Below are 27497 nucleotides of genomic sequence, written 5' to 3'. Positions count from 1 at the left end.
TTCAAATGACTTGAACACTTAGCACATTCCCTCTCTCAATTAAAAAATTCCAAGCTCCTACAATGAATATTTCTATGACATAGCTTCAAGTGCCTTCACCTTCCTGTTTGCTTTACTTAATTACCACCTCCATGTCCAATGAGACATATTCCAGTTTTTAAATATTCTTCCTAAAATGTGCTACCTAGACCCAAACATGATAATGAAGTGTGGTGGGATTATAATAGAAGATAAATGGATTATGATTTCCCTTTGTCTAGAGTCATGGGGGCAAGGGGGCAGGCAAGGCTAGTATAGATCCAAAGCTATGATTTCATAAATATAGGAGAATTCCCATGTAGAATTTCCCTCAATCAATGCAGATTGCCAACTTGCCTTTAACTTCTGGTCTTACAGCAGTGTTGGAACAAGATTTTCAAAGAGCATTAGGAATCTGGGAGTTTGACTAGGGTAGCTGCAAAGTTTTGGATATTATGCTATTACAGATAGCAGAAAATTTAGAAATGATTTTGTTTAATATAAATTCTACTCACCTAGCATACTATGATAAATATGGTATTTCCAAAACAAATACTACTTGTTTATTACATTTACTCTCAACTTCTAAACACATCTGACCTTGAACTCACAAAGAACTCAACAAAAATATCTGGTCTTATTGAAAAGAAACTGTGCATATTGCCATATTATATAGGCTTATGATTCTTTTTGAGTCTCCCAAATCTCCCACAGTGGTTGTCAAATGTTGAGTGTCTTGTGCTGCCTCATGGCAAAAAATATTGCACTGTGAGTTTAAAATGTATAAGAACCAGGGGTAGCTAAGTGGCACAGTGGATAAAGCACCAGCCCTGAATTCAGGAGGACCTGAGTTTAAATCTGGCCTCAGATACTTGACACTAGCTGTATGACCCTGGGCAAGTCATTTAACCCTCATTGCCCAACCAAAAAAAAAAAAAGGCATAAGAACCACTGTCCACCAGAATCTCTTGAGACACTGACAGGTCAGGTGATTTCCTTTAGTAAGGAACCCAGCCAGTAGAGTCAGGTATAAGACTTGACCCCAGAGGACCTGAGTTCAAATCTGGTCTCAGAAACTTGACACTAGCTGTGTGACCTTGGGCAAGTCACTTAACCCTCATTGCCTTAGGGGGAAAAAAGACTTGACCCCAGATCTCTCTTATAAATAAAGCTAGCCTTCTATTCAGCAAGCCACACTGGGTCTTCATGTCTGTAAACCCTCTTTTAGATTATATTAGCCTTTTTGGCTGCCATGTTAAATTGTTTACTTGTATTGAGCTTGCAAACCCTTTTGATGAGATGAGATGGGTTAGATGAGAAACTGGAATGTCAAGTTCCAGTGGCAAGAAATTCACAAAAAGCCATTCTAGGCAAACATTCATAAACAATATGCAATGACTAGATGCAAAATACACAAAGAAACAGATAGCCATAAAATCCCAGGCATTTATATAATAATCGAAAAACAACCAAATCACTATATAAAATGTTTCTTACTGTGCCATTCGAAGCAAGGTAGAGGAGAAGACCATTGGGTGAAAAGGTACTGAATAGCATTATTATCTGAGTCACAGTAGACCGGAGTGTCTTTTCCACAATTGAATATCCACTCCCATCGAAATAAAATGAGGAATCTTCATTCTGTGAACTATAAAATAGAAGAATCGATAAAATACATTACGTTCCCGAATAGGCAGCTTGTGTGGGCTTGTTGTTCTGACTTTTTTTTTTCATTTTAAAAAATACTTAATTCTATTTCTATTTTTTGTCATACAGATTTTGGTATAGCTATTATGTTCATCATTTGATAATGAATCCAAATAATAGGAATTTTATGTTTGACATGGATGGGCGAATCAAGCCAAATATCCATTTCACTTACATTGTTTCAGATTTGAGAAAATTTCTCAATGAGAAGGAAACTGATCTACTCAGGCTTCAACTAAAAGGAAAATTCTCAAATTGATAAATAACTACTGTAATTCTTTCTAACTAAAGACTGGAGCACTGTTATAAATGTCTTTTTCCCCCCATTTTCAGACTTTTCTCCTTTTTGTATTATCATCTATTGCCCTCTGCTGGTTCTAAGTGATCGAACAGCTAAGCACTAGTTAGAACACAAACATGCTTTTAAGTATTATAGAAATAAGTGATAGATATTGGAAAACTGTTGCATTGTGTTAAAGTCATGTATGTCAAGTGGTTTCAAGGGTTTGGGAACTCTCTCCACCAATGTAAATTGCCAGAAATCTGTCTATAAATTGGCACATTAATCTTGGAGATTTGCCTGGGGCTCAGTCACATGCTTTCTCATAATCCCGTGGCCAGTGACTATGAAAAGCTAGATTTTATCCCAGGTGTTCTTATCTTCACATCTAGCATCCCCTCTACCTAAAACAGCCCTATTTTAAGACAATTTCTTAGATTCACAACAGAATATCAAGATTCATTTCAGCCAATTGGATCTCTTCAACAAAAAAGGGTGTGGGAAGGGCAAGACAGAATGTATACTGCATTCTGTTAGACAAACAAAACTCCATATAAATAAAAATAAAAGTTGTTTGGAACATAAAATTAAATTGTTTACTGAAATTCTTTGAACTTGAGAACACATTCATGCCATATATTTCATATGGAACCAGATTTTTTTCAATTTAAATTACATTTTGGAGTATCTACACACTGAACAAAACTGACATTTAAAACAGAAACACTAGGTCATAATGGTGAGCAGGTGGGATCTGTAGTGTGGAAGGCCTGAGTTCAAATCCTAATTCAGACACTTACTGTGTGTTCCCTCCTCTGCTACAACAAGTGACCTTCCAGGTTTCCTTTAAGTCCCAACTAAAATCCTACCTTCAACAGGAAACCTTCCCTAATCCTTTATTTCAGTGCTTTCTCTCTTTTAATTATTTTCTATTTATCCTACCTATTAGCTTGCTCTGTATATATATTGTTTTTGTTTGTTTGTTGGTTGGGCAATGAGGGTTAAGTGACTTGCCCAAGGTCACACAGCTAGTAAGTGTCAAGTGTCTGAGGTCATATTTGAACTCAGGTCCTCCTGACTCCAGGACCAGTGCTCTATCCACTGCACCACTTAGCTGTCTGCACTCTGTATATATTTTTGTGGGCATGTTGTCTCCCCCATTAGATGGCAAGTTCCTTGTGGGCAGAGACTGTTTTCTTTTTTCTTTTCTTTTCTTTTTTTTTTTGCAGGGCAATGAGGGTTAAGTGACTTGCCCAGGGTCACACAGTTAGCAAGTGTCAAGTTTCTGAGGCCGGATTTGAACTCAGGTCCTCCTGAATCCAGGGCTGGCGCTTTATTGGCACTTTATTCACCGTGCCACCTAGCTGCCCGCAGGGACTGTCTTTTGCCTCTTTTTATATTACCAGCACTTAGCACAGTGACTGGCACATAGTGAGCACTATATAAATGTTAGCTACTGGTTTTTAGATTGTAAGTTCCTTAATGTCAGGGACTATCTTTCGCCTCTTTTTGTATCCCTAGTGCTTAGCGTAGTGCCTGACACATGGTATGTTCTTAATAAATGTTGATTGATTGATTGATCCTGGGCAACTTCTGTTTCAGTTTCCTCACCTGTAAAATGAGGGGTTTGGACTCAAAGATCCAATCTACCTCTAGATCTGTAATCCTATGAAATATTGCCAGAATAATAGGTTTATGATTTTAAAAAAAGTTTGTGGAAGCAGGGGGCAGCTAGGTGGTGCAGTGGATAAAGCACTAGCCCTGGATTCAGGAGGACCTGAGTTCAAATCCAGTTTCAGACACAACTCTTAGTAGTTGTGTGACCCTGGGCAAGTCACTTAACCCTCATTGCCCTGCACAAAAAAAAAGAAAGAAAGAAAGTTTGTGGAAGCATCAAGAAAAGATGAGAATCCAGTGGAATTCAGATGTACATCTGTAAGGATATGTATAGGTATATAAAGGAATTAAGTGTATGTGCACACATGCCTGTGTCTAAGGTCTCCCAGGGAAATCACATCATATCTAGAACACCAAGCCTCCTATTCTGGCTTTTCCTCGGGTCCTACTGCAGGCTATGCCCAGAACCTATTATTTCAGCCCAAGGCCAACATCCTTTCCAAGTTCCCATAGCCCTGGATCATTCCCTAAGATGACCCTGATGCTGTCTATTAGTCATCCATCTACTTTCATTGGATTTCAGCTAGAACACACGTGGGCTGGATGCCAATCTGTAGGCTTCAGTGACAGTACCTTGGGAATGAAGTACTCCATCAGTAAGGCATATAAAGATAGGTCCTAGACCCTGGTAATAAATGAGCTTAATTTTGTTGGAAAGAAATAGCTCTGGCTCTACTGATTAGTTAATGTCATCACCCTTGTTTGGTCCCTTATTCCTCTATTACTTCAATCTAGAGGAGAATGAACTTTTCTGGCTGCCAATGCCTTCCTTTTTCTCCATCTTCATAATGGATACTCAGGGATACTTTGAGAGATTCCCTAGAACATAAGCTTAATAATACAAGTGAAGGCTAACGCTTTCCTGCATTCATTTAACTTCTATAAACTTTGCTCATGAGGGAGTGGCTTGTGAGTTTGCCTACATAAACTTGCAGCAAGATACAGGGTTGGTACGCTTCAGTTATGCCTTATCCCATATATTGCCATCCTTAACATTCTCATATAGAGACATCTTCACTCCAAATGTTCATATGGATTATTTGTGCCTGACCTGTTCTACAGTCACAGTCAGACATACTGTACCTTGACCCCAGTATAGTGCTGCCATTTCACTCCTCTTTGAGAATGAAAGATAACAACCAACCAACTATATCTTTCAAAATGTTGAAAACTGCCTTTGGAAAAACAAGTAAAATTACCTTACAACATGGGGTTTTAAATTCTCTTTTGAATTTTAGATCCCTTTAGCAACCTGTTGAAGCCTATGTATGCTTTTCCCTGATAAAAAAATCATAATGGAAGGAAATGTTAAATTTTGATTTGAGGCTAATGAAAATAAATGAGTAATTTTTTTCATATCCATGTACAAAGCCACTCTGAAATCTATCCATGACCCCCAGGTTGTGAATTTTGACCTTAAATAGACTGATATGTGATTCAAATTTAATTAACTTAAATTGAATAATTCAAAACCAGAAGCATTTCTTAAGTGTTTACTGTGCACAGAGTGCTTAGAATACTAGGTACTAGAGGAGATACAAATGTGAGACAACACTGTTACTACCCTGTTTTTACAGGTAGATAAGACACAAAAATAGATAATCATACTTTGGTAATGCTTCATTTCATCAATGTGACTGGAGACTAACATCTCTGACAACAACTCTTCCATAAGCTAGTAGAAGGTCTTCATGAGTTGTTGTTGTTCAGTCGTTTCAGTCATGACTCCGTTTGGGGTTTTCTTGGCAAAGAGTGGTTTTCCATTTCCTTCTCCAACTCATTTTATAGGTGAGGAAACCAAGGCAAACAGAGTTAAGTGGCTTGCCCAGGGTCACACAGCTAGTAAGTGTCTGAGACCAAATTTGAACTCAATAAGATGAGTTCCTGACTCCAGGCCCAGCACTCTATCCATTGTGCCACCTAGCTGCCCTTCATGGGTATATGTGACCAAAAAAATTCATTACCCTAGAATTACTCTGCTTCATAGTTTTTCTAAGCTTGAGAAAACCAGTCTATGGACAGCAAATATGCATTCAGTCACAAGGTTCATAAAGTATTATCTGGACTTCACTAAATCTGTGATCTCTTGATCTATTGGTCCTTCTTAGTATTCCTCATAGTCCATCTCCCACCCTTGCTGTCTCTGTAGAGGCTGTGCACCATTCCTGAAACAGATTCTCTCTCCTCTTCTTAAGAATCTCTTCCCTCAAGGTAGAAAACAGATGTCTCCCTGTCACGAGAGCTTTCTACCTCTTGAAACTGTATTATACTATTATTATTATTATTATTATATTTTTATTTTTTTTGGGGGGATGAGGCAATTGGGGTTAAATGACTTGCCTAAGGTCACACAGCTAGTAGATGTTAAGTGTCTGAGGCTAGATTTGAACTCAGGTACTCCTGAATCCAGGGCTGGTGCTTTATCCACGGTGCCACCTAACTGCCCCTATGTTATTCTTTATGACTTTGCATTTATCTGTTTATACATGTCCTCTCTCAAAAGAATGTTAGCTCCTTGAGAGCAGGGACTATTTTTTTCTTTGTCTTTGTATCCTCAGTGTCACACATAGAATCTTGTAAAAGGCACCTAATTAAATTGAATTAAGTAGAAGTTCGACTCAAGACCTGATTCTTCAGTAGCATTAGGATAAAATGACAAGCAGAGAAGTGTGTCAGTATCCTTCCTTACAGTAGAATAAGCTTCTTGAGATCAGAAACAGGTTGCCATTTGCCTTGTGTTGCCAGTTTCTTGCACCTAATAGGAACTCAGTAAATGCTTGTTGAATTGAACTGAGTGTTCATTTACTCAAACGAGGAAGAAAATTAGAGAAATGTTTTGCCCTGACCTTAAAACCTTGAAACAACAAAACAATAATAGGAACCAAATGAGAGATCAATGTATTGATCAATTGCACAAGATGTAAAGGACACAATTGTATTTAGTTTGTAGTTTATGAGAAAAAACAACCAAAACCAGATATTGATCCAAATCAATACCAAATCACCTGGGAAATAGAAAAAAAAAGATCTGATGTAACACAAGGTTAATCACCTCATTACACTGAACACCTTGATCTTAACCTTTTGCCCAATAAGCAACCTAAGCCAATTAGAAATATCAGATTTACATGAAACAGACTCAATGAACTTAACAGTATGGACTGAAGTGGGAATTAAATCTCCACATATTAAAATAACTGAAATGAGCAGCCAAAAATGTCCAATAATAGTTCTATGTGTGAAAAGATTGTTGTTTGCCTGTTCCAGGTGTATCCAATCTGCTTAATTACAGGAACACAAAATCACAGATTTTAACCTGGAAGAAAACCTTTGAGGTAACCTATTACAAATCCCCCAATTTATAGATGAAGGAACTTAGGACAAGAGAGGCTAAGTGATTTTCTTAATGTCACACAGCTGACACTGTACCAGAGGGAGAATTTGAAACTAGATCCTCTTGACCTAAGAGGTTTCACTTCCATGCTGCCTCATGACTAAGATCTGGTAAAGGGTACAGGATTCCTAACTTTGGGGAAAAAAAAGATGCTGGTAATAAAATGAAACTGGGATTCATATTTCCAAATCCAAGTGGTAATTCATTTCAATAAACCCACTGGAAAATGAAAGATTAAAACAGAAAAAACAATATGGACTCTCCTAGCAAAGGAAGTCATTCTAAATGTTTTTCAATTTCACTAATATCTTAGAAATAGATAGTTGCACTTCTCATTGTTCCTGTTAGAAACTACACCCAAATCTAGCCCTATAAGATTATCTGATTATCATTACCAGTGAACAAATTTTAGGTTATTTTACTAATCTTTTAAAAATTATATTAACTCTCTAATTATGTCATTGCTCAAAAATTTTCTCCCTATTGTCTACCAACTATACTTGGCATTCTGGACCCTTCAAAATCTGATGTCACCCTGACCTCTCTAGTAAGAGTATGATGGAGATGGTAGAATACAGAGGTCAAGGGGTGCAGAGAAGTGTCATCTCATGCTATAGAATCCCCTCCACTCATTGAACATTCCAGCCAAAGAGAACCATTCTGTCTACCAAACATATTCTATGCTTTCCAACTCTACACTCTTGCTCACATTATTCTCCATGCTTTTCTCTGTCCCCCTATTAAAATGACCAACCATCTTTTAAAGCCTAATGCCACCTTCTCCATTAAGCCTTCCACAAGTGCCCCACTGACACCATTTCACCCTTTGTACCACCCCAAGAATTTAATTTTATACCTCTCTAGTGCTCTTATCACATTGTAATACACATTGGAGAAAAAAATGGCAAACCACTGCAGTATCTTTGCCAAGAAAATCCCAAATGGGGTCACAAAGAGCTGGACACAACTGAGAATGACTGAACAATGCCAACAACTGCATATTATTGTTATCCCTTCACCATATGTATCTTATCCCTCTACTCAAATGGAAGTTCATTGAAAGTAAAGATTATGAAAATTCAACAGAATTCAATTGGCCAAGAGCTAATGAAACCCCTAAAATGCTAAGCACTGAGACAAAAGTAGAGAAATAGTACCATTAAGGAGCTTACCATTTAATGAGGAAGAGCTAAACACATACACAAATAGCATGATATAAGGAGGAATGGGTAGGGGCAGCTAGGTGGTGCAGTGGATAGAGCACCGGACCTGGAGTCAGGAGTACCTGACTTCAAATCCGGCCTCAGACACTTAACACTTACTAGCTGTGTGACCCTGGGCAAGTCACTTAACCCCAATTGCCTCACTAAAAAAAAACCAAAAAATGGTGGAATGGGTTGAGGACAAGGAAGAAATGCAGACAAAGTATTCTAGAGAAATAGGAGGAGGAAATTGGCTGCTTTGACTTGGGGGAAACTGGGAAGTCTTCATGTAGGAGGTGGCAACTGGAATGGGAGTTGGAAAGTAGCACAGTGTAGTAGAATATAATCAGAAACTAGAGTTGGAATCCTAGCTCTGACACTTAATAGTTATGTCACCAGAGACAAATCACTAACCCATCTGAGTCTCCATTTCTTCATCTGTAAAATAGAAATAATATTTGCAGTATGGAATCTCAAATGCTTATTGTAAGAAATATGCTTTGTAAATCTGAATGTAATCTATGAATGTGAACAAAGAATGGATGAAGGAGAATAAAGGAAAGGAAAGGGAATAAGCATTTATGTAATAACTGTTATGTACCAGGAATTATGCTAAGTGAATATTATCTCATTTGATTCTCATAACCATCCAGGGAGGTAGGTTCTGTTATTATCCCCATTTTACAGTTGAGGAAACTGAGGCAAACAGAAGTTAAGTGACTTGCACAGGATCACACAGCTAGTAAGTGTCTGAGGTCAAATTTGAACTCAGGACTTCCTGACACTGAGCTGATCACTCTAGCTACTTTGCTGAAGATCTTTAAATGACAAGATATGAAATGTCTATTTTATAACATAGGAAAGGTGGGGTCACTGAATATTTTTGAGCAGGAGAGGGTGATGATCAGGCATGTTAATTAGAAATACTGTGTGTGGGTTTTTTGCAGCTTTACAAAGGATGGATAGGAGAAGGAAAAGGAGAAGAGTAAAGCAAGGAGACCAATTAGGTTATTGTAACAGGAGATGGAACCTGAGGCATAGTATTGTGGAAATTATTACAGTATGTCTGGAGATAGAGGAGTAAGGTTCAAATTCCATATCAAGCAGTAAGACCTTTGGCAAATCACAAGCTCCCATGACTTCAGTTTCCTCATTTGTTAAAATAAAGGGGTTAGACTAGATGGCTTCTGAAGTCCCCTCCAGTCTACATCTATGCTGCTATAATCATAGAGCAATTTAATATGGATGGATGGATGGATGGATGGATGGAGAGAGAGAGAGAGAGAGAGAGAGAGAGAGAGAGAGAGAGAGAGAGAGAGAGAGAGAGAAGAGAGAGACACACAGAGAAAGACAGAGATACACGCACACACACAGACAGAGAAACAGAGATACAGGGCTGTGCTGGAATCAGCTTGAAAGGGCTCCAGAGTTGATCGTTACATTTTCAGTGTGATTATTAATACCTCAGAACTTGACAAACACTACAAATCAGGGCTTGTTTTATTCTTTAAAAAATTATATAGACTTAAGAAAGTATTGAAGAGAAAGTTAATGACATGGATTAAACATAACTGTGTTGTGGGTATTCTTACCCCACTCCCAGCCCCTCACCTCCACCCCCACAGCTTGAAAGCCAGTTGTTACACATTTAACAACACACCCTTGAACACATAGAAAAGATCTGGTGGGGGCAGAATCCAGAATACTTAGCAACTGATTAGATATGGTAGATGAAAGCTAAGGAAGGTTCTAAGATGTCCCCCAAGTTAAGGCTGAACAATTGGGAATTTAGTGGTGCAATGAGCAGTAATATCAAACTTGAGAGGAAGAGTAAGTTTAGGGATTTTAGTTTTGGACATATTGAGTTTAAAGAGTTGGTGGGATCTGTTAGCAAGGAAGTCTAATAGATAGCTAGAGATATGACATTGGAGGTTGGAGCTGGATATAAAGATTTGGGAATCACCTGCATGAAGGTAATACCTAGAATCAGGGGAGTGAATTATATTCCAAGGGCGAGAAGGTAGAAGGGGAACAGAAGAAAAGTAAAGAAAGAGCTTGACAGGAGATAGGGAAAGGATGATAAATTAGCAAACAAGACTGAAAAGGAGCCATTAGACAGGTGGGAAGAGAAAAAGGAAAGAGAGATGTATCCAGAAGGAATAAGAGGTCAACAGTGTCATGAAGCAGACAGTTCAAGAAGGATGAAGATTGAGAAAAGAAATTGGATTTTACAATGAAGAGGTTATTAAGTGACCTTCAATAGAATAGTGGGGACAAGTCACACCGAGTTGATGACTGAATAAGGGAGGAAGTAGAGACAGTGCATGGAGAAGACTCTTTCTAGGTTGGCAGCTAAGGGTACAGAATGTTAATGTTAAGATGCCCCATGTGTTTCAGGACGTGCACTCTCTCTCAAAAGGTGCAGAGACCTTAGCTGCTCAGGATTCAGATCCCTTCTTCTTACAATCTGTTCTTTTGACATTTCATAATAGTAAGTACTAGCTACCAAGCCACTAGTATCACGACCCCATTATGCATATGTGCACACACCTACATGTGTACATGTATATACACACACATATACATGCACACACACACTGACTATACAACAGTGTTCTTGCCCTCCACACTCACCCACATGTCACATCCTGGTGCTGAGTATCACCACCTGCATATCTTTCTCAGAACAAAATGTATACCCAAATCATACACTCAGCATCCCCACTCCCTCAGTCATTACCTTCCCAGTCATATTGTTAGAGTCACAGCACCCAGGATGAGGTCCGTCCACCCTACTGTCACATGCACCAGCCCTTTGCTTTCTTCCAGACACCTCTTAATGTCTCTGTGGAATTACAGTAATTAGGCCTCCTTTGCAACCATTCCCACAACAGCAAGAGCTGGGGAGAAAATACTTTTGTGAAAAGGGCACCTGTGTCTGGCTTACTCTCAGCCCTGTAGCATCCTAATCTCTTGATAAAATTAAACAAAACAACCGGAGGGTTGGCATAGTCAAGGACAAAGTTTGTTTAGTTTGTTTTTGTTTTAGGATTGGGAGTGGAGGCGGGGGTAATATGCAAGCTTGTAAGCATGGGGAAGGAACCAATAGATAGAGATAGCAGATGAGAGAGTGAACTTGGGAGGGTTTTATCTCTTCCTCAAGCAGGGCATTCAGTAACTCTAGAGTAGAAGTCGAGAAAGTAGAGGGTGAGAGCGAAGCAGGCTTCATAGAATTATAGGATCTAGAATTAAAAGGACTTTAGACCTCAACTAGTCCAATGCTCTCATTTTACAAATGAAGAAACCAAGGCCCAGAGAGGATAAGTTACTTGCCCAAGGTCACACAGCAATTAAATAATAAAGTCGGCATTTGAAATAAGGTCTTCTGGTTCTGAATCTGGTTGTCTTTCCACTATACTCTTATACTGTACCAAGTAGGTTTAGAAGGGCAGGGGGAATGAAGGATAAAGAGAGTAGAGGGTTATGGGTGGAGAATAATGCCATATTGAAATGGCTAATAGCAGGGTCAAGACTAAGAGAGGGAAATGAGCTTGAACATGAGTGAGTGATTAAGAGATCAAGAAGGGCTTACCTCTGTATCTCTTTCAGGACCTAGTTTAGATCTCTGTGCATGATAAATTCTTAGTTAATGCTGGCTGAATTTAATTAAGAAATAATACTGATACTTTGAGGAGTTAGCTATAAATACACAATCTCATGCCAGGAAAAATATATATTACCTACTAGTGCATAAATACAAAACCATTCGGCATTCTAACTTTTAAACAGTATATAATGGGGGAAAGTGAGCGCATAAAGAGCCTGAACTACATAAACTCTAAACTATAAATCGGCTAATACAAATGCAACCATAACAGTGACTTTCAAAGTAAATAATATCCATAAAAAAGATGAAAAGAGGGAGTTTCAAGATGCAATACTGGTTGCTCAATGACCTGTCTTTTTTCCCAGTTAATTATTATGTATCTGAACCAGAGCACATATTCTGGCTGAGTTCCATTAGGTTTTATGGAAATGGAACCCATTAAATGGGTGAAATTATATCATAGGCTCACATTTCTTTAATGGTTGAAGGCACTCTGCCATGGTGGCAAATTCTAGAAAATGGGCCCTGTATGGTTAAAGGGAATAGGATTGCTTTTGATGGAGAGAGAAATTCAAGGGAAGGTTAACTAAGTGAATTGCAGCTGTAATTACATAGGGTTCCTAGATGACACTGTTGTTTTCTATCTCCAGCAGATGAAAAGGAAGAAACTGATCTTTAGCTATAGCAAAATTGAGTTTGGTTAGGAATTAGGAAGATTTTATCCATAAATATGGCTGAATGAAAAATGAGATATTTTAATTAGCTAAGATCTTTATTATCTATCTAGTCTAATCTAATAGATCTAATACTTTAAAATATATCCAAAGATAGATTTAAAAACACCCTATAGATTTCTTTCTTTTTTTTTTTTAATTTTTTTTAGTGAGGCAATTGGGGTTAAGTGACTTGCCCAAGGTCACACAGCTCGTAAGTGTTAAATGTCTGAGGCCGGATTTGAACTCAGGTACTCCTGACTCCAGGGCCGGTGCTCTATCCACTGCGCCACCTAGCTGCCCCCCTATAGATTTCTTTATGCTAAGTGGTGTAGGTATTTTACAGGGCAGCTAGGTGGCACAGTAGATAAAGTTCTAGGTCTGGAATGAGAAAGGCTCATCTTTCTGAGTTCAAATCTGGCCTCAGACATGCTCATTAGCTGTGTGACCTTGGACAAGTCATTTAATCGTGTTTGCCTCAGTTTCCTCATCTATAAAATGAGCTGGAGGAGTAAATGGCAAACCACTCCAATATCTTTGCCAAAATAACCCCAAATGGGATCATGAAGAGTCAGACTGAAACTACTGAACAACAATAACTAGGTATTTTATATTCATACAAGAAGATTCTTATAGATGAAGTTTCAAGATACATTTATACATGGAGAAATTTCAAAATATCTTCTATGATATGTGTATAAATTATACAACCATACAGTATTCCATGCTGCCACAAAGTACTACATTTCTTAGGAAGATTTAAAAAAATAAAACACATGCTTCCAAAAAACCCCCCCCAAACCCTGACATTAACATGAAATTTATCTGGCAATGGAGTAGCCAGCATCAAACATTTGTCCTTCTTTTAAAAATATTGATATATGTACATGCACATATTCAGAGAGGTAGCATAATATATTGCCCTAACTGTGGTATAATGGATAAGTCACTTAAACTCCATATCCCAGACATCTCTATATGATCATCAGATTAAGACAAGTTGCTTATCTACAACCATGGAGAGGGTTTTCATATTGGAAGCAGTCTACACCACTGAAATTTCAGGCCCAGCCCAATATCAATTAATCAATCAATCACATTGTTATTGAATATTAAAATGACAACATTCTGTTAAAGAAGGAAAACATTGGAGGCTGCTAGGTGACGCAGTAAAGAACTGGCCTTGTATTCAGGAGGACCTGAGTTCAAATCTGACCTCAGACACTTGACACTTACTAGCAGTGTGACCCTGGACAAGTCACTTAACCCTTATTGCCCCACAAAAAAAGGAATACATTCATTACCTTCCAAAACAGCCATTGCATTTGCCTTCCCTTTCAATATAGTTCCATAGGCCAATAGATTTTCCATTTAAAGATGCCTCTCCCATGCATCCTTTAAAATGAGTAACTTTCACAGCAGGTGACTTCTAAAACAGAAAAAGGGGCATAATATCTTGGTGAAGCAAAACAGCAAAACAATATTAAATACCATACATTTCTCCAGGTAATGAAACAATATTTCCAAAGAGTCTCAAACTCAGAAGTTATAAAAAAATAAACAAATGGCCAGAAGAAGAAAAATCTACTTACATTCTTCAATTGCTTTATTTTCTTAAAAAATTATGCAAAGGTCAAAAGGGTGGTCAGCATGAGCCTGCAACACTCCCCAGTGTTACCCAAACCAGATTAAAATATAATTGGAAAATATTTAACAAAACAAATCTAAAAATACAATAAAACATAGATATTGCATTTTAAGATTAAGTTACTATGTAGCCAACATAAATACTTATATACAGGTTTATGGCCCCTGTTTCTAAGTGAGTCTGACACCCCTGGCCTAGACAATTATCCCAGCCTACTTAAAGTAACTGATAAAATGCAAAATCCTAGATACCTTTATCAGGTGAGAAAACACTTAATTGTTCAATGGGTGTGAACAAAATCTAGATATCTCACTAGGTGCTAAAAGGAAGTCTGTTCTGATTGAGTGAGGGACTTGGAAATGTCCTGTATAAATAAAGGGAGCTAGTTTAGAGCCCAAAGAGTTGAATGTCTGAAAACAGAGAGAATATTCTAGCCATTCCTCTGGGGAGGACTCTGTTGCAGCCAGAGGAGAGGAGTGGAGAGTGGGAGAGCAGAGTTCTGGGCCTTGGTCTCAGGTTCCATCTTGGTCTTAGCCTTGGTCTCCTCTCACTCCCTTGACTGAGAAGGATGTACTTCCTATCTTCCCATTGGCATCTTAGCATCATTGATGGTGTCTGCATTAGGAACCATGGAGAGAAGATGTGGATTCAAGGTTCTACAAAGACCCCAGCAGAAAAATCACATGGCACCTAAGGGAACCATTTTGAGGACTCCAGCAAATGGATTTCCAGAACCAGAGAACCTTTGCTACATGCGCTCTAGCTTGAGCCCACTTCTTCTTGTATGTGCTGGAAAGGGAATTTGTCACAGATACCTGTGGGGGATGTTTTATACAAACTATTCAATACCATTTTCTCATATCTAATTAATTATAGCTGATTATTTGATATCAACTGATAATTGTGTCAGGGAGCACTCCAGTAGGGGCCCATGAATTGTAGGATAGAAATAGACTAGAAAACAATAGAACCAATAGAAAGCATATCCCCACCTCCTCAGGGTTATCTGACCTTGAGGGAAGAGGAAGGAGCCATCTTTTATGTCGATGTGGGTGGGAGTTGGGATGGTCACATCAGAGCATGAGCTACATCAGTCTTCAGATTTTATTTGGTGAGAAATATTTAAATTTCTCAGTTAACTGGTACAGTGAATAGAGTTGGGGCTGAGATCAAGAAGCCCTGGGTTAAAAATCAGCCTTAGACACTTAGTATCTGTGTGACCCTGGGAAAGTCACTTAACCTCTGCCTGCCTTATTTTCTCATTTGCAAAATGTTGATAATAATAGCACCTACTTCCTAGGGTTTTTGTGAGGATCATGTGAGATACTCTCTGTAAAGTAGCACAGTCCCTGGCACCTAGTAGGTGCTTAATAAATGCTCCCTAATGAATTCAAAGATGCTACTGAGTAGCTCTGATTCAAGCCCAAACCCATAAGATAGGGAAGAACAGACCCTTAAGGAAATATGAAATTCCAGAACCTCAACTTTCTGCCCCCTTGAAAAGTGACTCCAACTCACAAAACAGGTAATGGGTTCTTACTCCAGATGGGTTCCTACACCAAACAACTTATTGCTTACCTTTGTCTATCTAAACTGGGCAAGAACATCAAGAGAGGTTTTTTTTTTGTTGTTCAGGAAGTAATTCCTTTGTAGGCAAAGTCAGCGTGTTGTATAAAGCTTATAAATTTTTACCTTTATTTGTCCTCCAAGTCCTCCAACAAACATTAATGTGGACTCGTTTACATCTAGCACATTAGCTGTCCCAGGGGATTTAGCAGTTTTGGTTAATGGCTTCTGGGTAGAGCTCATTTCCTTTATACTCAATGAGCCAGTGTTCCCAAATCTAATAATCACAAAAAATTACATAATAAACACTTCTTGAAGTTCAATTGAGTGCAACCCAACAAATATTAAATGTCTACTCAAGCCATAGAACTATTTAGGTGATGCAGAAAACCCAGTTCCCCGCTTCAAGGATCTTACAATCTAGTTGGGGTGTGGGAAGAGTCCTCAACAAGACACACAAAAAAGAAATAGATAAACAATAATACAGAACAGTATATGATTAAGTGCCAAAATATGCATCATAGGCAATACATGCTATATGAGTGATGAGAGTAAAAAAATAATCAGGAAGACCTGAGTTCAAATCCAGCCTCAGACATTTATTACCTGTGTGACCCTGGGCAAGACACTCAACTTCTGTTTGTCTCAGTTTCTACTTCTTTAAAATGGGGCTACTAATAGCACCTACAACCAAGGGGTGTAATGAGGATCAAATAGGATAATAATTGTAAGGTGCTTAGCTTAATGCCTGGCAAATAGCAAGCACTTTATAAATGTTACTCACCATGTCTATCTATCTATCTATCTATCTATCTATCTATCTATCTATCTATCTATCTATCTATCTATCTATCTATCTATCTATCTATCTATCTATCTATCTATTCATCTATTTAGTCACTCATTTATTCATTTGTTTATTAATTCTATTTATTATTATTATTAGCCAGAGGCATCAGAGAAGACTCCAAGGAGGAGGTAGACTATGAGCTGGACTTCAAAAGATAGGTAAATGTTTGATCTATAAAAGAATTTTTGGGACAGAAGGTTGCTCTCAGTAAACAAGGCAGATTACATTTTGCTTTATCTACTTTCTGGTTTAGCAATCTGGAAAACCTCAGACTTAATCCAAAATTCTAAATACAACTGAAATAATATATTATTCAGTATAAAAAAATCCTTGCCATTCCATATAGTAGATAGAAACAATTTAGCAACATTCATTCTTTGCTAGCGACAAAGTTGAAAGGAGAGCTTTGAAGCTTCCTTTGGCATAATTACTTTGAAAGATCTTCATTACCTGGTTACATATATTTGGTGCCATTTATTGTTGTCTATTGGAAAGTCTGAAAATTCCAATCGTGCAGACCCAGAGCCTACATCCCAAAGGAAAGACACCTTTCCATGTCGCATCTCAACAGCCAGAAAGTCAGACTAGGGAAGGGGAGGATGAGGTAAAGAAGGCAATGAAAACGAATGAGTTTCACATAGTGGTAGGTTTTGTTCAATCAATTTCACTTCAAATCAAGTGTTCTTTAATTATTTCATATTTTTAAAACCATGTACACAATTCTATTTCTTTATTATTCACATGCTTACTTCACTAGCAGCTCTTTACCTTGGAAATCCATCGTCTTACTTCCCTCCTGTACAAAAAAAAAACCCCTCACCCCCCAAAAAAACAACAAACCCCCCCAAAAAAACCCCAAAGCCAAAACCAATAAATTTTTGTTTCCTCAAGGTCACTTGCTGTCTGAAAATGGTTCTTCATGGATTCTTTCCCTACTTTTAAATCTAGGAAGCATCAGTTGAATCTGACTCTGTATTTTAGGAACAAAATGCAATATTAAAACAAATCATGAGCATGGACCATAGACATTTTTTAAAGTTAATTCCTACAGATATATGCCACTGCGATTCAATAGGACACCAAGAAAAGATGACATATATTTTCCCAAGAAAGTAATAAAAGCTTAGTCCCTTCAAAAAAAAATTGTAGAGGTGGCAATAAGACTTCCCTTAATACGGCAGAAGGAAAGGTGGGAATTAACTGCCCATTCAAAAGGGGCATGCTTATCTTCATAGAACTATAATGATACTTTTGAGCTAATGCCATTACTCTGGTAAAAAGATGGTTCCATGGAAGCCTAGTGATAATATTCTTGTTAATCTCACCAACCCCTGATTTCTGCCATCCACAAAAAGAGTGGACTCTTCAGAAAAATAAGGTTACTAGTCAATTCTTAATTTGTATTCCACAGCCCTGGTTGCTTACACTGGCACTGCTACCCAGGTAGAACAGGAGGTTATCAGGTTCACTGGTTTTAACATTTAACATTAAGGTGTTGTAGTTGGTAGAGGATATTGGAGGCTGGTAGGCACGGATACAGTCTCGATCTGCAGATACAGCCACTTTAATCTGAAAAAAATTTAAAGGGCAAACATATTTCAGTTATTTAACACCAAGTGCTCTCAAATAGTCAAAAGTGAAAAGAAGAAAAGTGATTTAGTAACTGATTTTCACTAGAAGTCATGGGCAAGGGGGCACAGTGGATAAAGCACATGCCCTAGAGTCAGGAAGACCTGAGTTCAAATCCGGCCTCAGAAACTTGACACTGACTAGCTGTGTGACCGACTCATGGAAGTCACTTAACCCTCATTGCCCTTCAAAAAAAAAAAAATAAAGAAGTCTTGGGCAAATTGGTTTTCTCTCCTGACAATTAGATAATGCTGTGGCTTTCAGAAAGCATGTGAATAGATATAATTTTTTTTAAAGTAAGAAAGATTAAAAATGGGAATTGCAAACTTGGATGTTAAAACGCTATTTTACATAGGGAACTGGATTATTTTTAATGAGTGTCTTGAGCATTTAACATCAGAGCATCTATACATTTATCTTATTAGCTACATTGTAAAGGGCTTTAAATGCCAAACTAAAAAAAATTTAATCAGTGTAACTAAGTAGTCACTGAAACTTATTGAGTAGGGAAATGATATAGCTAGATCTGTGCTTAAAGGATATCAGCTTGACAGCATTATGTGAGACAGACTAGAGAGGTGAGAGACTGGTGCAGTGAGACTAATGAAGAGTCTATCACAATTTAGAGGTGATGAGAGATGGAATTAAGATGATGGTCATATGAATTGAAGGGAAAAAAAAGTATTCACAGATTACTCTAGGTGAAATTAATCCCTCCCTCCTTTGAATTTCTATCCTTTCTTTTTATGGCATTTATCATACACTTTTTCCATTGTTGTTCTGCAGTTATGTCCAACTCTTTGGGACCCCTTTTGGTATTTTCTTGGCAAAGATAATATATCTCAGCATTCTAGACAACTCTCTGAGCCTATAAGTTGCAGTGAAAGTGTCCATCTGCATTTTTAGAAGGAATTTCTTCATCTAGGAGTTCCCTAAGACAATAAAATCATACCTTTAGTCCCAATCTAGTATCAAAGACATGTATTTTGATGCTATTGTTGTTTTTGTCTTGACAAACAGCATAGTTAGTTATTATTTCTCAAAAATGAGAGAATCTAGATAGTCTAACCCTGCTTCTAGGCTAGAAAGGGTAAGGATGGTGAATATAATAGTAATTTATATTGCTACTCTGTTCACAGACTCACTAACAGCAGATATCTTCAGAAATACCACCATCTCATTGAAATATCAGTGCCACAGAACCATTATTAATTTCCTTTGTAGTAAAACCTCGTAGCTATGCTTCTGAAATATTGTACTTTCTTCTAAGATGGGTGATACTCTCCACCAAATGAGCTAGTGTACCATGATGGTGAAAATACTTTTATTCATTTATACGTACAAGCATACACATGATATATATATATATATATTTGTGGGAGGCACAAGACTTATTTGTGAGTGACCTTCATTTATGCTATTATGTATTCTTAAAACGTTTCAGAATGCAACATTTATTGCACGTTGTTGTCAGTCATGTCTGATTATTTGTGATCCCATTTGGGGTTTTCTTGGTAAAGACACTGGAGTACTTTGCCATTTCTTTCTCCAGCTCATTTTATGGATGGGGAAACTGAGACAGAGTTAAGTGACTTGTCTAGGGTCACAAAGCTAGTAAGTAACAGAGGCCGGATTTGAACTCAGGAAGATGAGTCTGACTCCAGGCCCAGACCTTTATCCAGTGTGCTACCTAGCCACCCACTTAGAAGATTATAAAAAAGGGAAGAGACAGGAATAAAGTTACAAAGTAGAAAATGCAAAAGAAATAAGCTGATAAATCATACTGATTCTTACACCCACATTAACAGGTTACTGAACGAACTTAAAAAAACCCAAACAAACAGGAACTAGTCTGCATTATAAGACTTTTGTGTGTTATGAGCCTTCTATAACCTAGAGCACAAAAGCAGGAATTCAAAGGCATGAAAGTTGAAAGTCTTAGCTTTAAATATCCTTCAAATGAAAAGGGCACAAGGAATTCTTTATCACTGAAAGCTGTTTCTGTATTTTTGTACTTACAGATGCCGCCTGCTTTCGGGCCTGACTGATCAACTCTTTAATTTCAGACAGGTTTCTGTTCAAGTTCTCCTCAAGCATTTTCAAAGGCTTCAAACGATCAAATAAAAGATTGGCTTGTGTTTTCACTTCTTTTACTTTCCTTTCAACCAACATAGCTATGAAGGAAAAGAAAAGAGTGGAGAGAAATTAATTGCTCATTACTGGAATGCATGGGATAAAATTCTGGGAAACTCTCCACAAGCCTTTAATAGACGTGTGAAAATTCACATAGAGCCTAAAGTACCAAAGAAAGTTTATTTTTAAAAGTCTGCAGTTGATGCATTCTTCTTTTCATTATGCAGACTCTTTTTGGACCGGAGACTGAATCATGATTTTTATGCTTGGCAACAGCAAAATTTTGCATTTGAGCAAAGGTTTTCCTAAAGTGAAGCAAGACTTACTAGCCTGTGATGAGTCACTTAGGAGCTGATTGGTTTTTCTCAATGTTTCATTAACCCTGGACAATGCAGATGAAGTGTTGAGCAGCTTCTGACTGAAATCCACAATGTCGTTCAAAGTGCTAGTGGCATTCTCATTAGCAGCTCTCGCCATCTCTTTGGTCTTCACTCCTATCTCCTGGGTACCTGAAATGCAAACATACACGCACCTCCTCAAACTGAATGACACTGCCTCAAGAGGAGCAAATTTAATTTCATACATCATCACAACATGGAAATAGTCCTTACAAACCATGGGAGACAAGACCAAAAGTCCTTTAAGGCTTTCTTTTGCAGAAAGTTTAGGGTTTTACAACATATTGTATTGCTCTCTTTACTAACAAATGCAATGTTTTTAGTAAAAATATAACAAAATAGGAACTTTATTAAAGGCAAATTCCTAAGTGCCATTAAGCATTGAAAATAGGATCAGCTATTTTCTCTTTTTTTTTTTTAAGCGAGGTAATTGGGGTTAAGTGACTTGCCCAGGGTCACACAGCTAGTAAGTGTTAAGCATCTGAGGCCAGATTTGAACTCAAGTACTCCTGACTTCAGGGCTGGTGCTCTATCCACTGCACCACCTAGCTGCCCCAGATCAGCTATTTTCAATAACAGGACTCAGGAAGACTTGAGTTAAAATCTAGTCTGTGATACTTTCTAGCTGTGTGACCTTAGGCAAATCACTTAACCTCCATTTGCCTTAATCCACTGGAAATCCATGGGTACAGTAATATTCATAGATAGTACAGTGAATAGTGCTGGGCTTGGAAAAGGAAAAATGGCAAACCACTCCTGTATAAATTTGCCAAGAAAATCCCAAGCAGGGTCGTAAAGAGCTAGACATCACTGAACAACTGAACAACAAATTTTAATAAACTCTACTTTTCAGTCCTACTTTTCTTCCCATTCTAGTCTTGGAATAAGAAAGACCTGAGTTCAAGTCCTGCTCCGGACACTTGATCTCTCATTGTCCTCTGAAACTCTTAAAGACTATTATGAGTTGTAGAAGTTTCTAATCTGCATTCATAGAGGGAGTTTCCTTACTGGGAGGGAAGTCAACACATCAGTGAAATCACAGGTCCTATTCATAATTATAACAGATGCAAAATGGTACATTGGGTAGAGAAAAAGCTTTGAAGTCTGAAAGACCTGGGTTCAAATCCGAAATCTTATTCATACTAGTTATGTGACAGTAGATAGGTCACTTCTCAGTATTCTGGGTAATTCTCTAAGAATCTAATTTGCAGGTGAGTTGCTCTTCTGAATTAAGTGGAGGTAGCTTTCACTATGGAGTTCTTCATACTGAAGAATTCTTGGGTCTAAAATTCCCCTGCCCCATTCCAATGATAATAAAGTTCACATTTACATAGATCATAAGATGTTAAGATCTAGAAAGGACCATAAATGGCTATATGTCATCATCAAAGTAACAAGAAATAAGTGATATCTATATAGTACATTCTAATTGGCATTTCATTTGAGCCCCATGACAGTCCCCATGTGTTACAGAGCTATGGATTTTTGTTCAATTGTTTCAATTGTGTCTAACTCTTTGTGACCACATTTGGGTTTTTTTTTTGGAAAAGGTACTGGAGTGGTTTGTCATTTCCTTCTCCAGCTCATTTTATAGATAAAGAAACTGAGGCAAACAGGATTATGTGACGTGTCCAAGGTCACATAGCTTTTAAGTGTCTGAGGACAGATTTGAACTCATGAAGATGAGTCTTCCTGGCTCCAAACCCTATTCACTGTGCTATCTATGGATATTCCTGTATCCATTTTATAGATCATGTAACCAAGGCTGATTGATAAGGTGACTAAGTAACTTCCCCATGGTCACAAGGTTATTAACTGTGGGGACAAGAATCAAACCCCCCCTTCCTCTTACTCTAACTTCAGTGTCCTTTCCACTACATCAATCTAAAGCAACCACTTCACTTTGCAGATGAATAAAGCAAAGTTTGAATAGGTCAAGTAGCTTAATCATAATCACACAGCTAATAAGAAACAGGACTAAGACTCAAATACAAGTCTGTCTTGATTACAAGTCTAACACTAATTTTATCACTTGGATGTATAACTCATCACCATATTTCCCACATTTTATTTTGAAAGGGGTTTTTAGGTTCAGTTTGGAGATAACATTATATTGTACTACAAAGACAACACACCTTTGAGAATATTGATGGTAGAACAAAATAAGGAATTATTACCCATCTCAGAGAAATCAAATTCAGAAATAGTCTAGATAATGTTGACAGTGAACTAGCCAATTAAAATAACACTTTATAAATAGTCCTTTATTGCTTTATTGCCATTTTGTCCTTTTCAAAAACCCCACTGATTTGACAAAGCTTTGTCAATTTAAAGACTTGAGTTTTACTGAGTTTCAAACAGAAAGCATTTTCCACTTAAGGTAGGAGGCTTCCAGTTAGATTAAATTGGAAAGAAAAGTTTGTATCCCAGTGGGGAAAGGGAGATTGCTAAGCAAGAGAGAAAGATATGAATGGGTTCTGAATCACACTATAATCCATTTGCTTCATATTTTTAATGTTTTAAAATTTTTAAATTAATGTTACATTTCCAACCGACCAAGGCTAAATGTGACTTAAGAACATGAAAAATCTATTTCAGTAGATGTTTATTGCCTTGATAAGGAGATTCATAAAGCAGGAATTCTTGAAATTCACACATTTATGACAGGCTTAACATTCTCATACAAGCTTCTGATGATTAAAGAAAAGAGAAAAACAGAGTATCATAGGTTTTTTTTTTAAACTTTCTGATACTTTAACAAGTTTCTTATCCCTTGGAAGACTTTCCTTTTATAGCATAAAATGCAAGGATGCATGTAAGACATCACATTTAAAAAATAAATTCAACAAATGTTTATCAAGCATCTACATTGTACATAGTAGAAATAGGCTCCTTGAGGGCAGTGTTTGTTCTTTGTATCTTTGCTTGGGTTTAGCACAGTGCCCAATCTATAATAAGCCCTTAATGTTCATTGACTACTTGCACAAGGCACTGTGTGAGGCTTTGGAGAAAGAAACAAAAGAAAATAAGACAGATTGGTTGCCCTCAAGGGTCTTGCAATCCAATGTTACAGGGAATATCAATAGGAAATTTTGTTGTTAGAGGAAAACAGAGTACACTCTGCCTTAAATCCTACTTTGACACTTCATCGAGGTACAGATATGACCCTGAGCTCTCAAAGGCTATGCCATCATGTCCCACTATGCTGAAAAAGATTTATGTATGGATCTTTTAATTATGGACTCTGTGTCTCCCATGTGAAGCCCAGGTTGGCTAAGTTCATAAGCCATGTCATCAGATAAGTTTGGCCTCCAATCGACTATTTTTTCTGGGCCACAGCAGGTCATTGATTATTTCCTAAAGTGTAGAGGGGTTATTAACAGATGGAGCATAGATATGGATGCAATCAGGAATCCTTAAAGTTTCAAAATAAGTAAAGCAACTTGAAAACTAAGTAATTTCAATGGTAGCATAAAGTCTATAACTTGGGTCTTTTGTATTTAAGAGTACAGATTCTAGCATTACAGAAAATGAATATCATCACTCCCAATTCAGATTCCTTTTACAGCAAGATACTAAATCAGTCTCCAGTCTCATTTACAGCAAGGGTTCTTAATCAGGCTTCAGACAGGACTTCATTATGCTTGTCGGTAATGGCTTTGCAATGAGAAGGTTTTTCATTAAATCAGGACAAATCCCTCTCACTTACCATCAGGCATCATCACTCCAAGCATCAGCAGTGAATCATTAAGTTGCTTAGTAAGTTTATGAGCACGCTCCTGAAATCTGTTTACCTTTTTTTTCAGTTCACTCATTTTGGACATAACACCTATCAGGAAAACAAAAAGACATGGCTTTTATTTAAATTTTTTACTAAACTTTCATCCAGAAAGAAATGTAAGGAAAAGCTTTATTTAGTTGTTCCAAGACAATTATAAAAAGGCTTAAGACTTTTTTTCTACAAAGTTTACATGTCCTGCATTACTGGTTATGGAAATTAAGCAGAGAATCTTCTTTGTCCAAGTCTCTCTGACTTTGATGGCAGAACCCCTCACTAGCATTGCCTCTTAAAGTCTCCTCTGAAATTTAATCAGGGCTCACCAGGGTGCAAGATAGGTCAGATGAGGGAGATGCAAATCACTCAAATCTTTTCCAGATGCACTAGTGTCTTCCCTATAAAGAAAATGGGATGCTATGGATTTGGGAAGCAGAAGTAAGGAAGTTCCCTCTACTGTTGTCACAACTGCTGGAGCAGCTGAGGATGGAGTAAATGAGTATAAATCTTTGGGGGAATATTTGGACATGAAGATCCAGGTAGATTCCTGATATAATGATAAAGCCTAGCCTAGGTGATGAGAATGTTCAAGCATGATAGTGCCCCTGACCAGTAGTGATGGCAAAAACTGCATCACTTGCCATGAGATTGAGAGATTGCAAGGAAAAGTACAAAGGGAAAGGCTAGAAGGTGTGGTACACTTTGATTCACCTATCCCTGTGTGGTCACTGTGGAGTGTGTGCACACTACATGCATGTCTAAGTGTTCAAGCATGTGTCTATATGTGTGTAAATGTGTGTATGTGACATATCAGGCATTTGTCTTAGGAATTTGTGGCTTGGCTTCTCATAAGCTCATAGATTTAGAGCTAGAAGGAACTTTGGATGTCATTAAGTTCAACCACCTTATTTTACAGATGGGAAAACTAAGGAAAAGGCAGGTTAAGTGTCTTATGCAGTTACATAGCTAAGCCTTTCTGACTTGGGTTCCACACTGTGGATATCAGTGTGGGAAGAAGGGATGACAGTAGGTAGCTATGAATTCAGGTTCAGTCTAGTACAATATCTTAAATGTTCCAGCTGAGTTTGCTTCTGTTTCCCATCTCTGTAGAAGACTCCCTTGAGGCTTGGGGAAAGATATTACAAAGTTAAATATATATGATCCACAAGTCTTATTTAAATTTCTGCTCTAATTTCCAAAAAGGTTAATTTGGGATTCTTCTTTCTGATTCATATAATCTGCCATCAGCTCCTACTTTTGCTTCACTTTATGATTTTTTTCATCCCTTAAGCTAAAAAAAACAGGTAAAAATTGTAAATCTTGCTGCCCCTTTACCAGAAATCCTTTTTATTCCTTTGAAAAGTTTTTTAAATCCTTTCTACTTCCCCCCCCACCCCCGTTTATAACAGACTATCACATTTGGATTTTAAGGGGCTGCTATAACACTAAATCAAAGCCGAAATGCATTATCTTCAGATGATAGCTCTGAATTAAACATAAACAGCCGTGACATTCTGTATTTCACAGGCTATGAAATACTCATCATTTTTGTATAAACTGAAAGCATAGATAGCTCCCCTCCATTTTCTCCTGGGGCTTATATTCAATGTTATTTTTTCATGGAATGATACAAACAATTCTACATGTTTTGCCACTTTGAAAGTAAATAATTGTTATTTTCATTGTGCTGTTCATCCACTCATGGGAGAAGACAGCAGCCATGAGGCTCTATTATGGAAAAGAGACAGATTTGATCTTGACTTGTTGCCAGTTTCTGGGGGAAAATGTTCTGATGGATTTGACATTTAAAGGACATGTTAGGATGGTAAATACATTCTGGGTCATGAGAATTAGTAAGCTTCTCCTGATATATGACTTGTTTTTGAATTATCTTTAAACATAGAGTAATTTTCCTTTGTTATATTTCTCAAAGGAATGACAAATGAAGTATATTAGCTTCTCAGAATTCATATGATATATGAGTCTACTATGTAGAGGGATCTGCTGCCCTGAGTAAAACTTCAGATATTATTTTTAAAATGAGAAAATGAACATTATGCAATGTATTGAGCACCTACAATGGGTCTATGTCAGTACTGTGTCACATTCTATAGAAAAGCCAAAAGAAATACCTGGAAAAGAAATACTGGAACACACATTTGTAACCTTTCTGAAGGGCTAGTTTTCCCCATCACAAACAAAGGATTTGGTTGAAAAACAATTAAACACAGTCATTCAATGTGATCAAATTGATCTAATGTGTGTTGAGGAATATCCTTTGAAAGTAGAACGAATAATAACAAATATTAAGTGTCTCAGTTGATGTTTATAGAGTAGAAAAGAAAACAAATAACAAGTAAAACCAGGTTGATATCATCAGAAGAGCAAGGATGCAAAATCTTTGCTTTCAATTATGATAGCGTTGGGAAGTCAATACTTAAACCCATGAAACAATGAAAGAACAGCACAGGACAGTATACAATAAAGTACTAAGCATGAATATGATTAAATGTCTAAAAGAATGACAGGTAATAAAAGGCTCTAGGAGCTCAGGATGGGAAGAATTCAATGTTTGCCATAATTATCAAGATGGATTACAGTGACTGGAAAGAAAGCTGTGAGTGCACAGTTTAACAGATACATGTGCTGTGATTTAATAAGTAAGTTTTGCTTGATTTTGAACTGGAAAAAAATGTGATGGAAAATGTTAAGATTTTTCTATTAAATTTTGGAAATGAGAAGGAAGGCTCTTTTAATCATGAAAAAGGCATGCCCCCTTTCACCCCTTCAGGCTAAGGAAAACAGGTAAAACTTGTTAATCTTGCTGCCCCTCTACCAGAATCCTTTTTATTCCTTTGAAAAGTTTCTTAAATCTTCTGCAGAAGGAAGGAGGAATAGCA

General features: G+C 37.5%; 1 protein-coding gene across 1 annotated transcript in view; it reads right to left on the bottom strand.

The window, feature by feature from the left end:
- LAMA1 (laminin subunit alpha 1) overlaps window positions 1–27497 on the bottom strand; it is a 210069-nt gene that overhangs the window by 38285 nt on the left and 144287 nt on the right. The window contains exons 42-49 of the mRNA XM_043975002.1: window positions 24532–24651; window positions 20751–20933; window positions 20311–20465; window positions 18088–18231; window positions 17113–17246; window positions 15939–16089; window positions 13903–14027; window positions 1516–1666 (exon numbers count right to left, since the gene is read on the bottom strand). Coding sequence (XP_043830937.1) covers window positions 1516–1666; window positions 13903–14027; window positions 15939–16089; window positions 17113–17246; window positions 18088–18231; window positions 20311–20465; window positions 20751–20933; window positions 24532–24651 — 1163 coding nt within the window. The remainder of the gene's footprint in view (window positions 1–1515; window positions 1667–13902; window positions 14028–15938; window positions 16090–17112; window positions 17247–18087; window positions 18232–20310; window positions 20466–20750; window positions 20934–24531; window positions 24652–27497) is intronic.

The sequence above is a fragment of the Dromiciops gliroides genome, chromosome 1 (genome assembly GCF_019393635.1).
Source record: "Dromiciops gliroides isolate mDroGli1 chromosome 1, mDroGli1.pri, whole genome shotgun sequence".
In the NCBI taxonomy this organism is placed as follows: domain Eukaryota; kingdom Metazoa; phylum Chordata; class Mammalia; order Microbiotheria; family Microbiotheriidae; genus Dromiciops; species Dromiciops gliroides.
The sequence above is the reverse complement of the archived record's forward strand: the minus strand, read 5'-3'. Positions and strand labels throughout refer to the sequence as shown.